At 37.0% G+C, this 23,550-nt stretch overlaps 1 protein-coding gene across 1 annotated transcript; it reads left to right on the top strand.

Annotated features, from left to right (window-relative positions):
- Positions 1 to 1,541: 1,541 nt before the first annotated feature.
- LOC132276528 (SUMO-conjugating enzyme SCE1) lies at positions 1,542 to 23,329 on the top strand. The gene is made up of 5 exons (XM_059777985.1): positions 1,542 to 1,721; positions 1,896 to 1,979; positions 22,401 to 22,553; positions 22,660 to 22,773; positions 22,929 to 23,329. The coding sequence occupies exons 1-5, from the start codon at positions 1,653 to 1,655 to the stop codon at positions 22,989 to 22,991; spliced, it is 483 nt and encodes a 160-aa protein (XP_059633968.1). The 5' UTR covers positions 1,542 to 1,652; the 3' UTR covers positions 22,992 to 23,329.
- The last annotated feature ends 221 nt before the right edge of the window (positions 23,330 to 23,550 follow it).

Genomic DNA, 23,550 nt, shown 5'->3' with positions numbered 1-23,550 from the left:
ACACCAATACGAATTGCCACCCCTACCGTTAACCCACGGATCGGATTAACGGATTATGGTTTTGCCTAAATAATTCTATATTATTTATTTTTTAACCATAACCTAATAGATAAAATTTCAATTTATCACTCTTAATTTATATATTTAAATGATCATTAACTAATGTATTTTTAGAATCCATTAATTGATTATCAACTAATTAAATTAACTAATACATTCTTTGAATATATATATATAAATTTCACAGATCGGATTTTTAATAACTCAATTCGTGATTCGATTCATGAGTTACGAATTCGATTTTTTTGAATTCACCGCAGAATCGTAAGTTTAGTAATCCGATCTGATTGGATCGAATTCGCAAATTATTTGCTCACCCCTAAGGTTTACCTTTTATTGGTGGCCAAGTAGGAAAGGAATTGTTTAATTGTAAAATTATTAATAATCATAATTTATTTTAAAAGGTATAAATTTATAATAATATAAAATTATTAAAAATTTATGTGGGATCTTTTGACAAGCGTAAGTGTCCTCTGGGTTGTCCATGAAAAGGAACCTTGGAAATAAATTTACCAATAATTAAAATATATTTTAAACTATATTAATTCATCTATGAAATAATATTAAATTTTAAAAATTTATAAGTAAGTAATTAAAAATTATAGTTTTTTTTTTTTTTTTTTTTTGATAAGAAAGTCACATACTCACTTTACTCTTTTGAAGACTCAAATTCTTATTACTCACTTTAAAAATACAATATTTCCATCAAAGGAATAAAAATATTTCACAATAATTACATATGCAAGTATGCTTTTATTATTATATTATTATTAGATGCATATATAATTACATGTCAAAGACATGGTTGTTGAGAAATGGAAAAGGCATAGATAGAAAATATTTTGTTCTTTTATCATCTCTTATATTGTTGAGGTATGAATAATTATGTGCTTTATTGAGATTTTTTATGCGAAAAAAATTAAATATGTTAAAAAATAATTTACACTTTAAAAATATTATTCCAAAAAATTCTATAAACAAATTGTTACAAAATGAAAAAGCTGAAATATTTACATCACACACTGAAACTATACACGCTAAACCTGAATCAAATTTGTGGGATTCAAAATTGTTCTTCATAGTAAAATTTGGAAAAGAATTAAAAAAATTTACATTCTTTATTGTTTTATTTATAAATTTAAGTTAATATAAAAATTAAACAAATTTGTTCTTAAAAAAAAATAAATAGTTACTGAATTTAAAAATTAAAGTAACGCTACTTCATATTCTTTATTGTTTTATTTATAAATTTAAGTTAATATAAAAATTAAACAAATTTGTTCTTACAAAAAATTAATAGTTACCCAATTTAAAAATTAAAATAACGTTGCGAAAAAAATTGTATCATTCAATTTTGAAGTGATGATAGCCGGGAAAAAAATTAATTTAGTTAAATATAATTAAATATAATTTACCATAAATAAATTTTGGTATAAAATTTTGATAAAAATCGTAGATGATCCTTCTTTCAAATCTTAGTAATTTCGTCCAACAACTTGCAACTTGCGAGTATTAAGATTGGGAAGTGGCTTTTTGGAAAATCAGAAGTCAAAGAGCGAGCTTAGAGAGAGAGAGAGAGGAAGAGGACAGACATGTCGGGAGGTATCGCGCGTGGTCGTCTTGCCGAGGAGCGGAAAGCATGGCGTAAGAATCATCCACATGTCAGTACCACAATTCCTTCTGTGTGTGTGTATATATATATATATATTTATTTATTTGTCTCTATAATATATATACATATATATGTCCATTGAAATGGTGTAATTCTTCTTTACTGTAATGATGGTTGTCTCTGTTTTGTTTGTTTGTTTGTTTGTTTTTTTTTTTTTTGTTAGGGTTTCGTGGCTAAGCCGGAAACTGGTCCAGATGGGTCCGTCAATTTGATGGTTTGGCATTGCACCATCCCTGGTAAACCTGGGGTAAGTTCTCTCGAGAAATTGCAGTGAAAGAAAATGAAACTTATACTTTTTCTTCCATTATTTATTTATTTTTGTTTCCAGTTTATGTTTGCATATGGGTTTTAATGGGGGACTGTGCGTATTATGTTCAGTTTTTGCTGCTTAATTTTTGGTTTAAGTTTCTTCTGTTAGTGAATGGTAATGTTGTCACTTCTAGATTATTATTATTATTTTTTTAATTTTGTTTTAAAAATCATTGTGGCTTTTGACTCCTGACGCATCAATTACATTCTGGTTCTTCTGAGTGCTTTATTTCCCCCCTTTTTAGTTCTGATATAGTTCTTTTACTTTCCCCTTAAACTTTATCATGGGTTTTGCACTAAAATACAATTTTAGTCAGTGAAATTCGGTCTGCGGTGTTGCTTATAGTCAGCACGGGACAATGGTTTAGTTAATTTCTTTAGTGAAGTCTTGCTGGAGTTAGTGTGAATGGAGCCCTATTTGAAAACAATTGCTTGATTACTATGGTTGAACGTTAGCTGTTTTACATTTTTTAGATTAACTTGTATTACTTCTGATGTAAAGGCCATTATTGAATGCTGGTTTGCCTATGCTGAGTCTTGGGAGGGGACAGAAACCTAACTTTTGGCATGATTTTGGACAAAGTGGCTGCTATTAGACTTGAACACATCTCCTCACATTTGTTAGTCTGAATTTTTTACCATTGCACCAAACAATGACCCCCATTATTTCCTGTTTTATGTTTTTTTTATTTTCCTTTTTGTCAAATTTTTATGTTTCCATTGTCATTTGGATATTTAAGATATCGGTGCCTAGCCTGCCTCCATTTTAAGAATCGGAAGATTCACATTGTTCTTCTGTTTTATGTTATATGCAAATGATAGTGTCCTATTATTTTTTGATTAAATAATTTCATCCCCCTTTTCATTGACGCTAGAAGGTTCGATTCTGTTCTGTTCACTATTATGAATCCATGATTCAAAGTGCGTCAACTTCTCTTTCACAGGCAGATATGCTGATTTATTTTATAATGTATTAGTATTCCTTTTGGTAGACTTGGCATGCATTGTTTGATCACTAAATTCACATCAACTCAAGTATTCAACATAACAAAATATTTGATTTTTTCTATTTATCCCAAGTAAGCAACTTTCTGGACTGGATTTCTAAAGCATGAAGTGAACTTGAGCAACTAACAGCTCTATCATGCAGCTAGTAGCTTTACCGATGCAGGGTGTAAAAACCTGTTTTAGTTCATATTTATTCAAATTTACTGAATCTTTTGATTTTCTAAAGCATGAAATGAACTAGAGCAAGGAACAGCTCTATCACGTAGCTAATGCTAATGCTTTTACTGATGATGGTAAAAACCTATTTGACTTCATATTTATTCAAATTTACTCATTTTTTGAGTGGTAAATATATTATGTTTGATAGCATGCATTAGATCCTAGCGCTGCTCTAATATGCCGGTGAACAGTTGGCCTTGATCAAAGCTTTTTTACCTGTTGATTTACCTAATGTATGGTACATTCACCAGTGAATCTTGTGGTTTCTGATTTCTTCTACAATTAGTCCACCTAAGTATGTGTTTCTTTGACCTATCTTTATAATTGAAACAATGAAAGGTAACTGGGTTAGCAAAAAGGTAAGATTGATATCTCTAACCTCATGAAAGTCAACAGGATAAGCATTATCGTCATAATTCTTGATGATTTTGCAGGTCCAATCCTTTTGGACTTACACTGATGCAAGTTTTATCGTGTGTAGGGATGGCAACGGGGGCGGGTTTGGGCGGGTGTACCCTCCCCCGCCCCCACAACCGTTTAAAAATCCCGCCCCCGTCCCGGCCCAAAACCACAACAATGGGGGTACTTTCCACCCCATCCCCGTAACCGTTTAATATTTTTACCCCCGCAGGTACCCGCCCCGCCCCGTTTAAGACCATAATTTATTTATTGTTGAAATAAATTTGCTCTTTCTTTTTTTCTCCCTCATCTTCAATTATTCACCATTGCAAATTTCTTTTTAATCAAATTCATTTTTTACTTCAATATTGTTATATAGGGTACTAAATATATAGTGGGAAATATATATACTAATGAAATATAGATACTTAAGTAATTTGCCTATCTAAACGGGGCGGGGCGGTGCGCGGCGGGGCGACCTCCCCCTGCCCCCGCACCAAACCCGTGCGGGTTTTATTACATCAAACCATCTCCGCCCAAATAAGTAAAACGGTCCCCCAAAACTGTCAAAAACGGTGCGGGGTGGGGTGGGTAACCGCGGGGCGGGTCAAATTGCCATCCCTAATCGTGTACGACCCCTTGTAGTTTAGCATGACATCATTGTTTTGAAGAAACTCGTTAGCTGTTTACTGTAAACTAGAATTCTCTTGCTATGTTCATTGCCAGCTTTATCAGTCAATCACAGTTCTTTATGATGTGTTTGATGTTCGCTGTAAACTTGTGGTTTTACTAGACTTCACAATTGTTGTTCATGGTACTAAATCAAACATGTCTTGTAGCCTATGTCGTGCCAAATGCAGTTTGTTGTTTGGTGAATGTAATTCTTATGAAGAATTTGTTTGTGACTACACAATGTCCCACATCCTTGCTTAGTTATTATGAAACTTATTAGATCATTTGAACGGTTAGCAACTTCCATGTTCATCCATTTTAGTTGAAGCACTAGAATATCTCAAATATAGGCCATCTTATTATATACTGGTTTTGACACAAACAATGTCTTCAGTTGTTTCCTAAAAAAAAGAACATTATACGAATCTTTTCGAAGAATAAATCGACCAGTGTGCGTCAGCCTCATGATTATGTGGTATGCAGTGGACACCTTAGAATACACACCAACTGTCACCATTGCAGAGTCACAGCTTCTCAAGTGCTTTGGTAGTCTTGAAGTAAAGTTCATGCTCAAAGTGGTCCTGTATTCTTTATTTCTTTTCATAAATGGATTAATGAATTTAGGTTTAACTGTTTTTTAGATTGATGATTAGTTAGTGATTGTCTTTTCAGTGCTATACCATGGAAAATGTGTTAGTGTGTTAGATATATAAAATTATATTGTCTCGTTAAAGTTTGGTTAACTGGTATATTCATGTACACTAGGTTGTTTGTTGTGACATGAACTTGTGTATCTAGTTTGTAACTTTGTACGGCTTTATTTAGTTGAACTAACTAAAATATGTGTTTTCTTTGGTTCTTCTAAAACAGACAAGTTAATCACCCTTTTTTTTTTTTTTTTCCTGAATAACAAAGTAATGACCTTTGGTAAGTAAGATTGGCGAATGATTATCTAATTTTATTTATATTTTTTAGATTGCTTTTTAGTTAGTGTTTGCTGCATGGTATCTTCCAGGTACATGATTTCCTTTGAAGCTTGATTAACTGGTCGATGCATCTCCACTTTTTGGTCTGATGTGGAATGAACTCAAGTTTATACGGCTTGATTTAGTTGATAACACATTTTCTTTATTTTCTCTTAGAGAAGACAAGATAATGACCTTTGGCAGAGATCATATTGAAGGACTTCAAGGCCACCTTTGGTATGTTAGAAGGGTTTTGAATGTAATCCTCATTCCAGCTTCTTATTCCCAAAATGAAGTTGGAATGCCCATTCCTTTGCACCCTTGCTTTAAACTTTCTTAAAAATTATGGTCAACCTCCCCTGAGGTTATGCCAAATATATAGGTTCCCCTAGCCATTTGGGCCTTTGGGACCGTTAAGCCCGTTAAATGTTTTCTTCTATTGCCAAAAAATTCCTCCTTTGTAACAGGATAACACAATTACCCCTACTCATCATTTTAAATGACAAATTTGGGCATTTTAGAAATAACAAAATTACCCTTTAAGAGATCAACACTTGCATTTACATTCATTTGGATTTAAATATCTTTTCACAAGCATTTGAGCTTCATTTAACACTCGTATAACTACGCATTTCATCAAAATGCATTTGAAATCCGTAGACCCAATGCATAGCATTTAAAGGTTATAAGAAGAGCATGAGAAATTGAATCCCATGTAACACACACACACACACACATATATGTATGTAGGTATGTATGTATCCTTATATGCCTCTACTAGTTTCGAAGCCCGTTCAAATCCCATCTAAATAAACTGAACCCTTCTATATGAAACACATACACTTTATACACGTATGTGTATTTTTAAACATAAATGTGCATCTGTATGTGTGTACGCTGTAACCATTTTCTTTACTAGCAGTATGTCATCTTTTGCTTCATTGTGATTAAGCGAGAGATCTTTGGACTCTACTGTTATCAGCATCATCTGTCGTTCGCAACTTCTTCACTCCCTGCATAGTCCATATTTCAAATAATTGATTAGCTGGGTGTGGAAAATTCCTTTTTCTTGTGTCAAAATAATAATGATTCTTGATCCCGTCTGTTAAAGAGTGGCATGCTTGCTCTCAACCGAAGTAGCTACTTGGTTTTTGCAAATGGCTGCTCTCCTTTCTTGCCGTTTTCTTCCCAAAAGAGTTCTTTGAGGCTGAGATAGTTCTCATCTATGACTGATAGTGAAGAAGAAAAAGAACAAGAAGACCAAATGTATAGCAATTGAAGATAGTGGCAGGAGCAAGAGCAATTGAATCCTGTGTTATACATATATATGTATGTATATGTGGTAAATTACATGGACATCTGTTGAGGTAAGGCCTAACTACACTCTTGTGAAAACCTACACTAACACCCCTGTCAAAGTTAAGAGTCATAATGGATCTTAAATTTTCACGTGAATGTCATTGATACTGCCATACCAATTAATTTTCCTCTCGCTCAATCACTTTCTAGTTTCTCTCTTAACTTTCGTTAACCATATGATCGACCCCTCTATGCATTCCAGCGAATCTCTTCACCCGTAAGTCAGCCAAACAAGACCTATCAACCACAATGCTGGAAACCCCAATCCTTTCTGTCAAAACGACGTCGTTACTGCTGCACCAATCTACCCGCCGACACACATTGCCCTACGGATCGCAACCACGGTCGACCATACCACTGAAACCCATGTCACCAACAAACTGAACTACCGAATCCATCAGCCTTGTGAATGGCAAAATGTTCCATATGATTGCGTCTTTTGGTACCTGCAGAGACAACTACTGCAAATTTGCCCTTTATAACGTGGCGAGCCATGTTCTCATGCCCTGCCTACATTGTCATGTATGCTAATGCAAAAAACATAGTATGTGTTTATACATGTATATATCTTGCTCCATTATGTTGGTGGGATGGTTTTTCATTATAGGCCAGATCACAATGAGTGTATTACAGTTTTTTGAGGTGGCATAATTCATAGCAAGATACTACTATACCATTTCCATCCACGCACTACAATACTATTCGCAAACAGTATGACTTGCTTCTTGTGCCATTAGAATTGCAAGAGTAACCTGTGTTACTTGGACTCTCCGGTTCAGGCGAGGGTGTCCGTGTCGACACGACACGACACGACGCCGACACGGACACGGGATACAGGTCGGACACTTTGTTTTTGAATCGGACACGGTTGATTAGCTGGCAATGAAGCTCTCTGGTAGTCTTTGATTTGAAAATAGGATGAAGCTCTTTGGTCTTCGATTTCAAAATAGGGTTAAGAAAGGTTGAAGGAGCAGTTGTGAAAAGAAGAGACATTTTTTTGTTTATCGTGCCTTGACTTTTTATTCTTATAAATATATAGCTGATAGTTTTGCTTGAACAGGCCACATGATGTGAAAAGCTTTGGCCAGACAGTTGCTGCAAGTGGTCCCTATTACCCACTTTACCAAAAAGAAAAAGGACAAAAAAAGAAAGATAGCTGGTGCATTTGGTTCCTCAAATAAAAAGAAAAGACAGCTGGTGCATGGTGGTCAGCCTTTTTGGCTATTAATGAAGCCCAATACCAACTTTACCAAAAAGAAATACGTTGGGTTGGGCTTTTACCAAAATAGGCTGGATCATCATTATAAAAACAAAAACCTCATTATAATATTATATGTGAATTACATCACTGACCACAAACAAATACGTTGGCTGGGCTTTTATTTGTGGTGCCTATGCAATGTTTTCTCTCCGACGTTGGGCCTTGGTTTTCAGCCCAAGCTGCTGAATCCAGTTGTAATTACATACTTCCATATTTATATGAAGTGTCCAAGTACCCGTGTCTAAGTTTTGGACACTTTTATTCCGTGTCCCTGTGTCCTATAATTTGATACATAGATGGATCTGACCTCTAGACATGTACCCATGTCAGACACCCGTACCCAAGTCCGGGTAACATAGAGAGTAATAAGATGCAAAATAGAAAAGAATTTATGTTGTACATGCATTCTTCTGTACTTGCAAAGAGGAGGGGGTGAAACTTGCATACGAGCATGTTGCTACTAACTGGTTTATTTTGGTGCCTGGTCTATATATATTTTGGTGACTGGGAGTTGAACGAGGTGAGTATTTTTTTGGACCAATTGTATCGGCAGGAAGGAATTGGTAGGGGGCATGACAATTTGATTTGGATTCCTTCTTCTCACGGTCGTTTTGAAGTAAGATCTTTGTTCTTATGTCTGTCTAATTTTGTTAGCTTTGTCTTCTCGTGGAAAACCATATGGCGATCTTCGGCACCTACTAGGATGGCATTCTTTGTGTGGACAGTTGTGTAGGGTTAGATTCTGACGATTGATAATTTAAGGAAGAGGGGAATTGTTAATTGGTGTTGCCTTTGTAAGCAAGATGGGGAATCTGTTAATCATCTTCTTATGCATTGCCCTGTGGCATACGATTGTTGGAATCTTATTCTTGGATTGTTTGGTATGTGTTGGGTAATGCCACGTTCTACTAAGGATTTGATTTATGCCTGGAGAGGATGTCGCGTGAGCAGAGGTGTGTGCGATTTCTGGAGAAATGTCCCACATTGCGTATGGTGGAGCATTTGGAAGGAGAGAAACAGTAGAATATTTGAAGGGAAAGAGTCGTCTACAGCGACACTAAAACTTATTATTATTCGCTTTCTCTTTAGTTATGTGAAGAGGAGTTTTTGCTCTTCTTCTGATGCTTTAATTTCTTTTCTGGATTCTTTGGGGCCTTAGTCCCCGGTTATTGTTCTAGGGACGCGTTCCCCTTTTGAACGCTTTTTTAATTTATTATTACTTATAAAAAAAAAAAATTTTTTTTGTACCAAAAGGTGTGCATAAATAAAACGTGGTGGTGGCTTAGTGATGGAGAGAAGAGAGAGAGTGGGGGCATGGTGGCTGTAGTGGTGGAGAAGAGATAGTGTGGGGGATGGTGACAGTGGTGGAGAGGTGTTTCAAAGAGAAGAAAGTTTTAGAGAGAGAGAGTGGTGGATGGATGAGAGGTAGATGGAAAATGGAAAGAAAAAAAGAGGATAACCTTGTCTAGTAATAAAAGCGTTAAAGCGACACTTTGATTATTTCATGTCATACTTCAGGGTTAAAGATGCGTTTTTAGTCAGTCAAGGGCACGTGTCAAGTTACAGACCCAACAGTTAGTTAACTGGTTCGGATTGGTGGTTATCATGCGCCAAATCTCAGGGGCAAGCATTTAAATAACGTGTAATTAGGCCGTATCTAAGGGTGTGTCAGTTTAATTTACCCTACACACACACACACACACATCCTTGGGTGGGTTTTGAAGCCCATCAAAATCCCATTTGTATAAATTGAACCTTTGTATATAAAACACATACTTTGTGTGTGTGCGCTATAACATGTTTCTTCACCGGCCATACCATGTATTATACTATTTAATGGCTTCTCAATGAAAACCAGTTATTATCCTATCTTATGGCTATATTCATAGTCAACAGCACTGTCCATAGATTCTCTCTGTCATCCTCTCAGCTACCAGTACACTCGCGCACATAACCCATCATCATCATCATCCACCACCGTTTTTGGACACCTAGCCCCCGACCACCATGTATACAACTAAACCCAGTGCGGGTTTTCCAACTGGGATCACAGACCAAAATGTGGATTTCTTCTACTTCTTGATAAGTAAGGTTTCAATAGAAAAGCACTCAAAAGGGAAGTGCATCCCAATTACAAAATCAAGCCAAAGCCTTTACCCTCAAGCTATCCAAAAAATGTGGATTTCCTTGCCGAAGAAGGCATTTTTTTGAGAAAGTTTAAGTGAAGGTGGAGAGAGAGAGAATTTGTTTAGGCTTCATTTTTCATTAGGTCAGTTCAGTGATTTCACACGATTAAAATGATATTAGCAAATTAGATTTTCGTTGCTGTAATATAATGAGGGTAAACTTGTCATTTCATTCCTAACCTAAGCATGGAGACATTCGGGCTTCTGACTTTGACAGGGGGTGCTACAGTAGTTTTTGAGAGAGTTTATTGTAATGGGTCAACCGTGCAAGTTGCAAACCTCATGGGAGGTCACACTAGTTTACCCTATTATATATAATACGTAATGGCTTGAAGAAAGAGGGACCTTCAAGTTCCAAAATGGCCTCTGCCTGGTATGACCTGACTACAAATTTCTACAGTGTCTTTTAGCATGTAACAAGCATTGTGCTATATTGATAACAAAAGAAGAAGTTTTGGGTTTTGGCTTATTCAAACCGAGAGCCAAGAGCTATATTTATATACAAGAATAGGGTACAAAGAAAGGAAACCAAATCAAAGAAAAATAAGAAATATGCCAAAATCTACGTGATCCCATGATTACGGGGATCTTATCTCCATGATCCCATGATAATAAGGATCTTACATAAAACACTTAATAAAAGGCTGAAAACATCTAATAAAATAATAATAATAATAATAATAAAGATATTTTACCACTCCCCCTCAAGCTGGAGTGAAGATATCAATCAAGCCCAGCTTGGTAATTGAGAAATGAAGCAAAGATGGACCAATGGATTTGGTGACCACATCTGCCTATTGATTAGAGGACCGAACAAAGCACGGCTTAATAATTCCCGAACGAATCTTCTCTTTGATAAAATGAATGTTTACCTCTATATGTTTAGTCCTCTTATGAAGAACAGAATCTGAAGCAAGCATGAAGGCTAACTTGTTATCACAAAACAGGTCTGAGGACTGTTTTTCACTTGGCCTTAGTTCCTCCAAGAAAGATCGAAGCCAGAGAATCTCACAAGTACCCTGGGCTATGGCATCGTACTCTGCCTTCGCTGAAGATTTCGAAATTATAGGTTGCTTATTACTTTTCCAGGATATAAGATGATCTCAATAGAAAGTTTAGAAGCCAGATGTGGAACGTCTGTTAGTCTTGGACCCAGCATAGTCTGCATCATTGAAACAGGATAGCTCAACCTGCCTGCTTGAAGAATATAATAATCCAAGTCTAGGACAGGACTTTAGTTATCGAAGAATATGATATACCGCATCGAGCTGTACGAGGAGCGTGCATAAACTGACTCACAACACTAACAACAAAAGCTAAATCAGGACGGGTGTTGGTAAGATAAATCAATCTTCCTACCAAGCGCTGATACTGTGAGGGATCAGAAAGGAGATCTCCAGACTCAGCCATCTTCATATTAGGATCCATAGGAGTGGAAGCAAGTTAACATCTAAGCATACCCGTGTCTCGAAGAAGATCTAAGACATATTTCCTTTGCGATAAAGAAATACCCTGCTTAGATCTAGCACCTTAATCCTCACGAAATATCTGAGCTGCCCAATGTCTTTCACATCAAAAGCTTTAGCCAATTAAAGCTTTACTTGAGCAATCCCAGGGATGTCATTGCCAGTAATGATGATATCATCAATATAGACAAGAATAATGATGCATCGACTAGTGCAAGAGCGGTGGATAAAACATGTATGGTCAGAATGGCACCTAACAAACTCTATGGATAGAATTACATCACTGAAGCGGCTGAAACAAGCGCTGGGAGATTGTTTTAACCCATACAAAGACTTCCGTAATCGACAGACCTTTCCAGCATACTCCCCCTCAGCTCGAAAACTGGGTGGAGGATCTATATAAATAGTCTCAAGAAGATCATCGTTAAGGAAAGCATCCTTCACATCAAGCTGATGAAGAGGCAGCTAGGGAGACAAGCAAACGAACTTAGGTCAATTTAGCCACTGGAGCAAAGGTATCATTAAAGTCTTTACGAGAAATCTGAGTAAACCCATTGGCCATCAAACGGGCCTTATACCGATCAAAAAAGCTATTGGCCAGATATTTAACACTGAATACCCATTTGCAACCAACAATATTTTCACTAGGAGGGAGAGATACAAGCTCCCATGTTTCATTTTGCTGCGAAGCATCCATTTCTACCATCATAGCAGACATCTAATTGGGATTCCAGAGAGCCTCAGAGACATTTCTGGGAATGGAAATGGAATCAAGTTTGCCTAGAAAGGCTCGGTAAGACCTTGGAAGACCATAATAAGAGATATACTACGAAATAGGATGATCAGTACTACAAGCGAATCCAAATCGAGCAAGGGGTTTACGGTCCCGAGTGGGATACCAAGACTCAAGAATAAGGTTAGGGAAATGTAAAGGAGAGAGTGGATATGTACCTGAACGTGTCTGAGGAGGATGAAGGTAGTGGAGGCGGAGCACGAGGGCGGCGAGGAAACCACAAGAGAAGACCCTTCTTGAAAAATTGGAAGAGGACGAGCAAGAGGAGAAGCCTCTTGATCGAGACTAGAAGTTTCTTGCAAGATAGTGTTAGAACCATAAAAAGGGGTATGCTCGAGTGATACATGTGCTTGTGTACAGGATCATAACACTGGTAACCTTTTGACATTGAAGAGTATCCTAAAAAGATACATTTAATGGCCTTGTCATCAAGTTTAGTACAAGAAGTGTGACGGCCCTGGTTTTTAGGCCAGTGCGTCCTAAGATAAACCAAACGCAAGTCCAATGATGAATCAGAGTGCGAAAGCAAAAGGTGAAACCAAGGTCTCTAGAGATGTACGTTATCCCTGGGCTCAGAAGTAACTTCTCGAGGAGCCCTGAGACTCGACGGAAGCAAGAAGCAAACAAGGATTTTTAAATTCTACAAGAAATGGATCAAGGGTAAAATGGTCATTTAATAGAGAAATGGATGCTACCAAGCATACCATTGGAAAGACAATGAAAAATTAATAAATTTAGACTCAAGAATTACTTGATTCAGAGTCCGAATAGAAAAGATATAAAATTAGCACAAAGGGGCATCTTCGATTTAGAGATACCACGACCCTATCCCACTAAAATTGTCATAACTCTCAGTACGATTGGAGTTTTTGTGTGTAATTGGTATCATTGGAAAGCTGACTTCAAGCTTTTGAGTTTAGGCTCAAGAATGACCTGATTTGGATTAGAAATGAAGGAGTTATGGCCCTCTGAAGTTGACCCAAGAAATCTGTCCGAGATGCTGAAAGTAAACCAAGCTTCAGGGAGGATCAGCAGGCTGACGGTACAGTACCAGCTGACCGAAACCCCTTCATCAGCCGGCTGATGTACAGTATCAACCGACCGAAACGCCCTTTTTCAGGTGCAAACTCTCGGGATCTCATTTTTAACACGTTTCGGTCGACCGATGGACCTAGCAGCAACAGAAAAAGCTGCTTTAACCCAAGGGAAGGTGCTTGGCTTGTTTCTAAGGTTACACATGCATCCTAAGTGATCCAAACAAGTTTCAAAACATCTTTAAACCTTAAATGAACAACCATTACATGCTAAATCGAAGTGAAGCTTTAAATGATGCTCCAATGCATGAATTTTGCTGAAATCTTCATAAATCATCCAAAAATAATTCAAAAGTTGAAATCCATGTATTCCTTGAGATGTAATCATGCTCGCATGTGTAAAATGATGAATTAGACGCGCTAGAATGGCCTACGGCCTCATGGCATGTCATATGCAAAATATGACCCTTCAATGCATGAAATCCCTTATAATCCATACACAAACTTTGTAAATAAAGTAGTATACATGGCATATGAGTGTCTTTGGCCCTTGGCCTCACTACATACATATCTTAGGAGTGTTAAAAGGTGTACTTAAGTGCACATTACATAGTTTGAACATTAGGTACATATATTGTCAAAATAAACAAAAATAGAGCATGATATGCTAACAGGTGCATATCCCAACATAACAAAAATGCTCCAAGTAGACTAGCAATCCTAAGAGTGTTGTGCATCCCACAACAATGCTTCTTTACCTGAAAAACAACCCAAACAACTAGGGTGAGTAATCAAGTTACTCGTAGGATGTGGTGCATGCGCATACCCTATAGTTTCAAGTATAATGTGAACCAAACATAGACCATCACAAGGGTGCATTCCACCTAACGTCTATGTTTTCAAGGCACTCTAAGGGATCATCTCAAGCTATACAAATGTTACAAATGTTTGAATTGATAAACACATGGCATCCAAGTATATATAAACAAGTACACTAATGCATTAAAACTAAGATTTTTTAAATCACATGCTACAAGTAATCTATGATTTACAACTTGGAAAGTAATGCGAAATCAAATAATGAAAAGACTAGGATATGTGGCCACGAGACCATACAAGTTATTTTGGGTAATTACGACCCACAAGGTACTACCTAGTGCGCACTATGACTTAGGAGAATTCCTATCCTCCATACTAGAGCCAAACCCTAGCCATCAAACATTTCATATCCTTACAAGCTTCCAAAAATCAACAAATCCATGACATTTATACAATCTCAATGCATGAAACTACCTACCAAGCACAAGTAGGGTAAAACCACACAACCCATGTCTTAAGGTTACATGTCTAAAGTGGCAAGTTAATGATACTACACATCATGTTATATCAATTTACTATCGATGTAGGCTATAATTGCAAATCATGCAATATAGAATTCTATCTACAAGTAATTATAAGTGCCACACAAAAGATTTTCATCCTAAGTTTTCAATGACATCTACATTACAGAACATCATAAGTGTAATCTCAAGATATCCATAATAAACCCTCAATGAAATCACAAGTATTAGGCAAATTATTAGATAATAACCTACCTATACAATTTAATAGTCATATACATGCTTTAATCCATAAATCCTAAGACAAGCATATAAAATCTCTATTTACATGCTAGTACAAGAATTTAAAAGGCATGTAATCAATATATATCAAGCTCCAATATATATAAAACCCAAAGAGGATAAACATACAACCACCCCTATCTCAATAGAGAATTGAATCTCTGTAATCCAAAGTAACCAAGCTTAAATGGTAAACTAATCTAGGGTTTTGTAGAGGAGAGTGAGAGGAAGCTAAAGTATTCCAAGTTTTAGGTTCTAAGGTGAGTGGAAGGGCACCAAAATGAAGCCTAAAGCCTTAAACCAAGCTTTTCCTTCAATGGTGGCTAGGTTAGGATTTGAGAGTAAAGAGATAAGAAAAGTAAAATGAAAAAGAGGTGAGTGGAGGATCTAGTATTCCTTCACTCACTATGTGCTCTTACACTACTTCTCACACACACACAAATGCAAGACAAAATATGGTGCCTACACTTGTCACCATCCTAAGTAATCATCCAAGGCTTGATCTTAAGCCTACATTTGTCAACCATCCATGCCAACAAGTGCTCATATCCTAAGCTAACAAATGGGTCAATCTCCACCCTCCATGTGTCATCAAACTAAGTCTCCAAGTAATTCCACCACAATGCCAACAAGTGGCTCCATGGGAGTGTGACACTTGTCACACTTTCCAAAAATTGCAAAAAGGTTCTTTTTCAAAATATCTTCTAAATTAAATTGCAAAATGGTCCTTAAGACGAAAAATAATTACTTTATTTAACTACACAAAAACCCCTCAAGTTATGAATATTTACCAAAAAGTCATGCATCCATGCCCTTTACAAGGAAAGTAAACAATTAACATGTTTTTCTACAAAAGTAAAAATGTAGATATCATGGAATGTAAATATCATGGATGTATGTAAGGCCGGAGTCAAATCTGAGCACAAAAAGTGAGGTTATGTAAGGAAAAATGAAAAACGAGAAAAAGACGAAATAGGGAAAAGACGAAAAAAGAAAATTACCAAAAAAAGAAAAGAAGTAAAATGACCGGATCATTACAAGAAGGGCTATGATTTTGAACAAAACATGTACATCCAAACACCCGAGGCATGATGGAAAAAAGAGTAATATCAGGCTGAAGCACTTGTAAGGGGGCCTTACCATTTAATACTCTACTAGGGGTACAACTAATGAAAAAAGTAGCTGTAAGAACCGCCATGTGCCAGTATGACTTTGGCACATTCATACCACTTAAAAGACATCGAACAACTGACATTAGTTAGCGGTTTTTACGCTCTGCCACACCATTCTGTTCAGGGGTATATGGACAACTAAGTTGATGAAGAATACCCTATTGGTTAAGTAGAGACTGAAACTCATTGGAAACATATTCACAACCATTGTTAGACCTAATATTCCTAGCAACAGTTTTATATTGAGTTTTGATCATTTTGAAGAATTGAGTGAACATACCCATGTGCAGCAGGAATAATCATCAATGAATGTGAAATAATAACGATGCCCCGAAAAAGTAGTAGTGGGAGAAGGACTCCACACATCAGAATGTATGAGATCAAACATATTAGGTGCATGATGCATATGAGAAATATAACTGGTTTTAGTGTGTTTAGAAAGTTCACAAATCTCACATTGAAACTTATAATCCTTACAAGCCGTTATTAATGAAGGGAAAAGCAAAATAAATTCTGAAAGTTTACATGCCCAAGGCGAGCATGCCATAGATTTAAAGTCTGAAAAGAAAAATCATAAGATCTATAAATTGGAAGGACAGAGGCTTGAAGCAAGTACCTTACCAAAAATCCCCTTCTAACACAGGTCTTGTAAATGCAGTAATGATGAAAGAAAATTACTGCACAGTTTAGTGATTTGATAAGTTTACTAACAGATAAAAGATTAAATGCAAAGTTAGGAACATGAAGAACAGATGGCAAAATAATATCAGGGGATAGATGGACATCTCCTTTACTACGAATAATGGTGGTTGACCCATTGGCTAGACTAACAGCCCGATTAACAGGGTAACGAGAGTAGAAAATAATGACAACTCACCAGTCATGTGATCATTGGCTCCGGAATCCAAAACCCAAGCAGGATTTCCTGCTTTAACATGAAAAGCAGGAGTACATGTAGCTATAGTAGCCGTGGGAATAGAAGAGCCAGCCCTAGTAGATAAAGCTCCAAACTGCTCCTGAAGCTGACCAAGTAACTGATTGAAGAACTGAAAAGATGGTCTAGGAGGAGTTGAAGCAGGAGCATAGTTGTTAAAGGCTCAAGGCGCACAAAAGCGCAAAGGCCTCCTGGAGCCTAAAGCGCAAGACGAGGCGCGCGCCCGACTGAAGTAATGCGCCCGTTGAAAAAAAAAAAAAAACCACCCAATAAAGATGCAATAGCATATATAAAGATGCAAAAGTTAACTAAATTAATTACTTAAGTTCAATATTCAACATAAAGATGCCAAAGCCAACTAAATTAAGTATTTGAGTTCAATAGTGAATAATCAACATATTAATATAAACAAGAGCTGTCTAGTTCCAGATTAGAGAAACAGAATTTCTTAAAAAAAAAAAAAAAAAAAAGTGTTGTCCTGTTCTAGTTCAGAGAAACAGATTTCATAAAAAAAGAAAAAGAAAACAGAGAAACAGATTTCATAAAAAAAAAAAGAAAAGCAGAGCTACAACTAGATGAAGAAGAAGCGTAGTATTACAAAAAAAAAAAAAAAAACCCAGAAGAATCAGAAAGTAGAAGAAGAATCAAAAAAAGATTTCTGCTGAAGAAGAATGAGAGAGAAAAAAAAAGAGAGAAAAGAAGTCTGCCAAAGAAGAGAGAAGGAGTCTGCCGAAGAAGAATAAGAAGGAGAGAGAAAAGAAGAGAGAAGAAGAATTCTGCCGAAGAAGAAGGAGAGAGAAAGATTTCTGCCGAAGAAGGAGAGAGAAAGAGAGAGAAAAGAAGAGAGAAGAAGTCTGTCGAAGAAGGAGAAGGAGAGAAAAAAAGAGAGAAAAGAAAAGAGAAGAAGAGAACTTACCCGGATTCAGATGAGCAGAGATGAGATCGTGATTCGTGAGAGTAATCGTAGTTGCAGATTCACTTTGATTCAATCGCAAGCCCTAGCCCCTTCTTTGAGTCTTTCTCTTTGATTCACTTGAATCACTATCCTTTTTTTTTTTTATTCTTTTTCTTTTTTGTTTTGTCAAGTTGTCAACTAAAACAATAATAATAAGTTATAAGCGGTATAAAAATAATAAACATAGCATAGTATTTATATAAGTTAATAAAAATAGTAAACATATCATTTAAAAGGGTCAAGTTTACTAAGGCGCGCCTTTTACACGCCTTGAGCTCCTCACCGATACAGAGGCGCATGCCTGATCAAAAGAGCTCGCCCGAGTCCCTTATAGGCGCAACTCATATGCCTTGGGCGCTTTTAACAACTGTGAGCAGGAGGGACAACAATCTGTGGAGTAGTATACCCACCAATAGTATCGGCTACTGCGGCAATGCGGCCACGGCCAGAAGGACGATTGCAAGAAAATTTATGCTTTAGCTCGGGATGAAGCTTAAAGCAACGGTACTTTACATGACCCGTGGCTCCACAATGTTGACAGATAACCTTCCCCTTTAAAAGTCTAGAATTAGCAACAAGAGCCATCTGATTCACTGGAGTCTCTAGTAAAGCTACTGGTTGAGAGACTTAACGTCTATGCTCCTCATGGTCAACAGTAGCGAAGGCATCATATAAAGCAGGTATAGGAGAGGCATTTATGATCTGAGTTCTAAGAGCATCATACTCTGATCGTAAACCTTTAAAAAGCTAGTAGGTATGCTGGCGGTCTAGTCTCTTGACCAAAAGAGTTGCAGCTTCTTCAGAGAAATCGGAGAGAGGTTCATATTGTGCTAATTCTTCCCACCTAGACTGGAGGTACCCAAAATACTCTGATACTGACAGCTTGAGTGCCTCCTGAGATGCATGAGCAATCTCCTGATAGAGTTCAAAGATACGAGCGTCATTGCAGGAATGGGCATACATCTTGTTAAGGGCTTGCCACAGACAAAAAAACTGAAGTGTGAAACATGAACATATTATAGATACGCTCCTCTATTGAGTTGAAGTTCCAACCCAGAATGGTGCACCTGTCCATGTCCCATGCAATATATTTAGTATCCGTCTTTTCCGGTTCCTTCCTTGACTAGGCTCAAAAGCCAACCAGTTTTCCCTTTCCCTCCAATATAGCGTTGAAGATAACGGGACCAAGAAGTTGCGCCCATTCAAGAGCACACTAGTAACCCGCTGTTTCGGAGTTTGATGTGCCGAAGATAAAGTATGCTGGATGGAGGATAAAGTGTCCTTTTGGCTACTAGAATCAGTTATAGTACCAAAATAAGACTGGTCTACACGTCAAAGCAGGAGGAAAGAAAAAAAAAACAAGGCCGGAAAAATCGGCGCTTTCCTCCAAATATGCTGCCGAACAAACACCGGCAGCCCACAAAGAAAAACAACACCAGAAGGACCCATAGTTGTTAAAGGCGCTGGAGGTGCAAGGCACCTACAGGTGCATGAGTTGCGCCTGCAAGGGACTCAGGCGAGCCCTTTTGATCAGGTGTGCGCCTCTACATCAGAGGCGAGGAGCTCCAGGCGTGTAAAAGGCGCGCCTTAGTAAGCTTAACCATTTTATATGATATGTTTATTATTTTTATTAACGTATTTAAATGCTATGCTATGTTTATTATTTTTATACTTTTTATAACTTATTATTATTGTTTTAGTTTACAACTTGACAAAACAAAAAAGAAAAAGAATAAAAATAGAAGGAAAGTGATTCAAGTGAATCAAAGAGAGAGACTCAAAGAAGGGGCTAGGGCTTGCGATTGAATCAAAGTGAATCTGCGACTGCTCTCTTACGAATCACGATCTCATCTCTGCTCATCCGAATCCAAGTAAGTTCTTTTCTTCTCTTTTCTTTTCTCTCTCTTTTTTTCTCTCTCCTTCTTCAACTTCTTCTTCGGCAGACTTCTTCTCCTCTTTTCTTTTCTCTCTCTTTTTTTTCTCTCTCCTTCTTCTTCTTCGGCAGAAATCTTTTTATCTCTCCTCCTTCTTCGGCAGAATTCTTCTTCTCTCTTCTTTTCTCTCTCCTTCTTCTTCGGCAGACTTCTTCTTCTCTTTTATTTGGCAGGCTTCTTTTTTCTCTCTTTTTTTCTCTCTCCTTCTTCTTTGGCAGAAATATTTTTTTGATTCTTTTGGTTTTTTTTTTTTTTTTTGATACTACTCTTCTTCTTCATCAAGTTGTAGCTTTGCATTTCTTTTTTCTTTTTTTTTATGAAGTCTGTTTCTCTTTTTCTCTTTCTTTTTTTTTTTTTTTTTAATGAAATCTATGTCTTTTTTTCTTTTCTTTTTTTGATACTACTCTTCTTCTTCATCTACTAGTAGCTCAGTTTTTTTTTTAAAGAAATCTGTTTCTTTGAACTAGAACTGGACAGCTCTGTTTATATTAATATGTTGATTATTCACTGTTGAACTCAAGTACTTGATTTAGTTGGCCTTGGCATCTGTATGTTGAATATTGAACTTAAGTAATTGATTTAGTTGACTTTTGCATCTTTATATATACTATTGCATCTTTATTGGGTGGTTTTTTTTTTTTTTTTTTTTTTTTTCAACATGCGCCTTGCTTCAGTTGGGCGTGCCTCACCTTGCGCCTCAGGCTCCAGGAGGCCTTTGCGCTTTTGTGCGCTTTGAGCCTTTAACAACTATGGAAGGACCCTTAGGTCATAAAAAACCTAAGGGAATTCTCCTAAAAAAGGAGTAAAAAACAGAGGGTTACCTGTGGGGATCGGCGCAAGGGCTGGGAGGAGATGGAGGTTCGCCGGAGGTGAGGGGTGAGGGAAAATGGATAGAGAGAGAGAGAAGGTGGCGGCATTGGGGAGGAAGATGGGAGAGGCGAAGGTTTTTGTTTTGCTTTGATATCAAAAAGGAAGAAGTTTTGGGTTTTGACTTGCTCAAAGCGAGAGCCAATAGCTATATTTATATGCAAGAATAGGGTACAAAGAAAGGAAACCAAATCAAAGAAAAACAGGAAATATGCGAAAATCTACGTGATCCCATAATTACGGGGATCTTATCTACGTGATCCCATGATAATAGAGATCTTACAAAAAAATCTAATTAAAGGCTGAAAACAGGTAATAAAAAAAAAATAATAATAATACAGATATTTAGCGTACATTTGCCTCATAAAAATAAAAATAAAATATTATTTTTATTATAATATAAATAATAATAAATATAATATTTCAACAATAACATCTCATTGTATTTAGCGTACATATGCCTCATTAGTTACTCATGGTACCCTGTAAGTGATCATGATACGTCATGCTATTAATTCCTAAACGCTCACAAGCAAGTAATCACGGAGCCATGTGGATTGTCCCATTGAGCTGCAGCCTTTAGAGAGTTCACAAGTGTCATCCATCCTCTCTTTAGACATCTGCTAGGGCATTGTTTCACCTACACTCTATGACTGTAAGTTAGCCTTGGCCTTGCATTTAAGAGGCCAAAATACTCTTACCTGACAGACCAATCTCATTATAAGCCCAAGTACCTCTGTCATGACTGATACCTCTATTACCTTAATCACCACTTTCAATTGTCTATCCCCATCAGCTGTTTTTAAGTATCCTATTGCATTGTTACTCCAAGGAGTTCTCATGTATAAAACCTGAGATTTGCAATCTTTGTTGGCCCTTGCCGTGTAGACGTGTAGTACACTGATGGTCTGGATATGTTGATGAGGATACACTGGTAGTATACTGATGGTCTGGATATGTCGATGAGGAGGTCTGTCTGCTGGTAAGGAGACATGCTCCTCTGGAGGTGTATACAAGCTCTTAGTACTTGCGGTTTGTGTTTTTGCATTTCACGTCACTATGGTTTCCTCTCATTAAACCTTTACCTGTTTGTTCTGGTCTTTTTCTTTTTCTTTCTTGTGTCATTCCTCCATTTTTCTCCAGTTCGTTGTTTATTTTCATTACTCCCTCTCCTTCGTCACCTCACCCATCTCTCTCTCTCTTTCTCTCTGAATGGTGGTGCCAAAAGCTTGGGCGTTCATCTGGATGCGTGTTATTGTCATGTTATTTCTGTTTGTTTTCAAATATATATACACGTGATGACTGACATTTATGTTTGGAGATTGTCATTGTTGGATTTTTGCCTATTAAGCTTGCATTATCATTTATTTTTTTAAATATATTTGTTTACAATATTCATTATGATTGGGTATCCTGATTTGGTACATTGTTTTTGCTGTCATCATGTCTCAAATGTAAAAATGATTGAACAAGAGTTGAGGGAGAGTGAATCAAGAATTTTTTGTTGTTGCAGACCGACTGGGATGGTGGTTTCTATCCACTTACACTCCACTTCAGTGAGGACTACCCTAGCAAACCCCCCAAGTGCAAGTTCCCTCAAGGTTTCTTCCACCCTAATGTCTACCCTTCTGGAACTGTGTGTTTGTCCATCCTCAATGAGGACAGTGTAAGTGTTTGCTACTGTTCTTGCATGTTTTTGCTGATCCTGCTGTTTGGTGTATACACCATTCAATTAAATCGTCAGTTACTAATTTGTTCAATGTTTTGTCTAGGGATGGAGACCGGCAATAACAGTGAAACAAATTCTAGTGGGGATTCAGGATTTGCTTGACCAGCCCAATCCTGCGGATCCTGCACAAACTGATGGGTATCAGCTCTACATGCAGGTATTTATCCCTCTTAAAATTTCACGTTCTTGATTTTGTTTATTTATTTATTTATTATTATTATTATTTTTGTTTTTGTGAGTAATCTTTGTAAAGTGTTGTTCCTGAGGAACAGGATTCTTCTTTTTTAAAGAATGTGATACTGGCATTTGCAGGATACTGCGGAGTACAAGAGAAGGGTGAGACAGCAGGCGAAGCAGTACCCATCTCTTGTGTAATGTCATTGTGTGCTTTTGCTTGGTAATTATAGTAGACTGTAGGTGTCTTTTGTCTGGTTGTGATTAACTTATATTGTTAGTGTTAGTTTTTGTGGTGGTGATTAAACATGGCTTAGGAGAACTCTAATCCTGCTAGTTGGCTATATCAGCTGTGTGGAGATGCATGTTTTGTTATGGTTTGCATTGCTATATGGCAATGTGATGATTATTTCAGGACTTGCTTTGCTTTGTTATGGTCATAGAACTTTAACCATAACTTGCTATGTCCCTATTCTAGATAAAATGTAAAAATATGGTTTACCTATTATGAAATGTGATTCTTAAGCTGTTAACTTCCATTATGGAGAATATTATAGGTTTGACATTGGTGTTGATGGTATCAAGAGCTGGTCTGCTGACTAGAAATGTGATTGTAAGAGAGATTTATGAAGTTGTCCTACCATGCGATTTTGACTTGGAAGAGTTTGCTGGTAAGAGATCCACAAAATGACCTACCAAGCAACTTTTACGGGGAAGAGAAAACTGAAAGGTTCGATCATGTCTCTGATTAGAGCTAGAA

The sequence above is a fragment of the Cornus florida genome, unplaced genomic scaffold (genome assembly GCF_030987335.1).
Source record: "Cornus florida cultivar Cherokee Brave unplaced genomic scaffold, ASM3098733v1 CherokeeBrave_3.0.0_Hap2_Chr10, whole genome shotgun sequence".
NCBI classification, from domain to species: Eukaryota; Viridiplantae; Streptophyta; class Magnoliopsida; order Cornales; family Cornaceae; genus Cornus; species Cornus florida.
This window is presented reverse-complemented; position numbering and strand designations above follow the sequence as displayed.

Coding starts and splice junctions, on each gene's coding strand:
- LOC132276528 (XM_059777985.1), top strand. CDS start 1,653: ATGTCGGGAGGTATCGCGCGTGGTCGTCTTGCCGAGGAGCGGAAAGCA. Junction 1,722..1,895: donor GGCGTAAGAATCATCCACAT/GTCAGTACCACA, acceptor TTTTTTTGTTAG/GGTTTCGTGGCTAAGCCGGA. Junction 22,774..22,928: donor GGTATCAGCTCTACATGCAG/GTATTTATCCCT, acceptor TGGCATTTGCAG/GATACTGCGGAGTACAAGAG.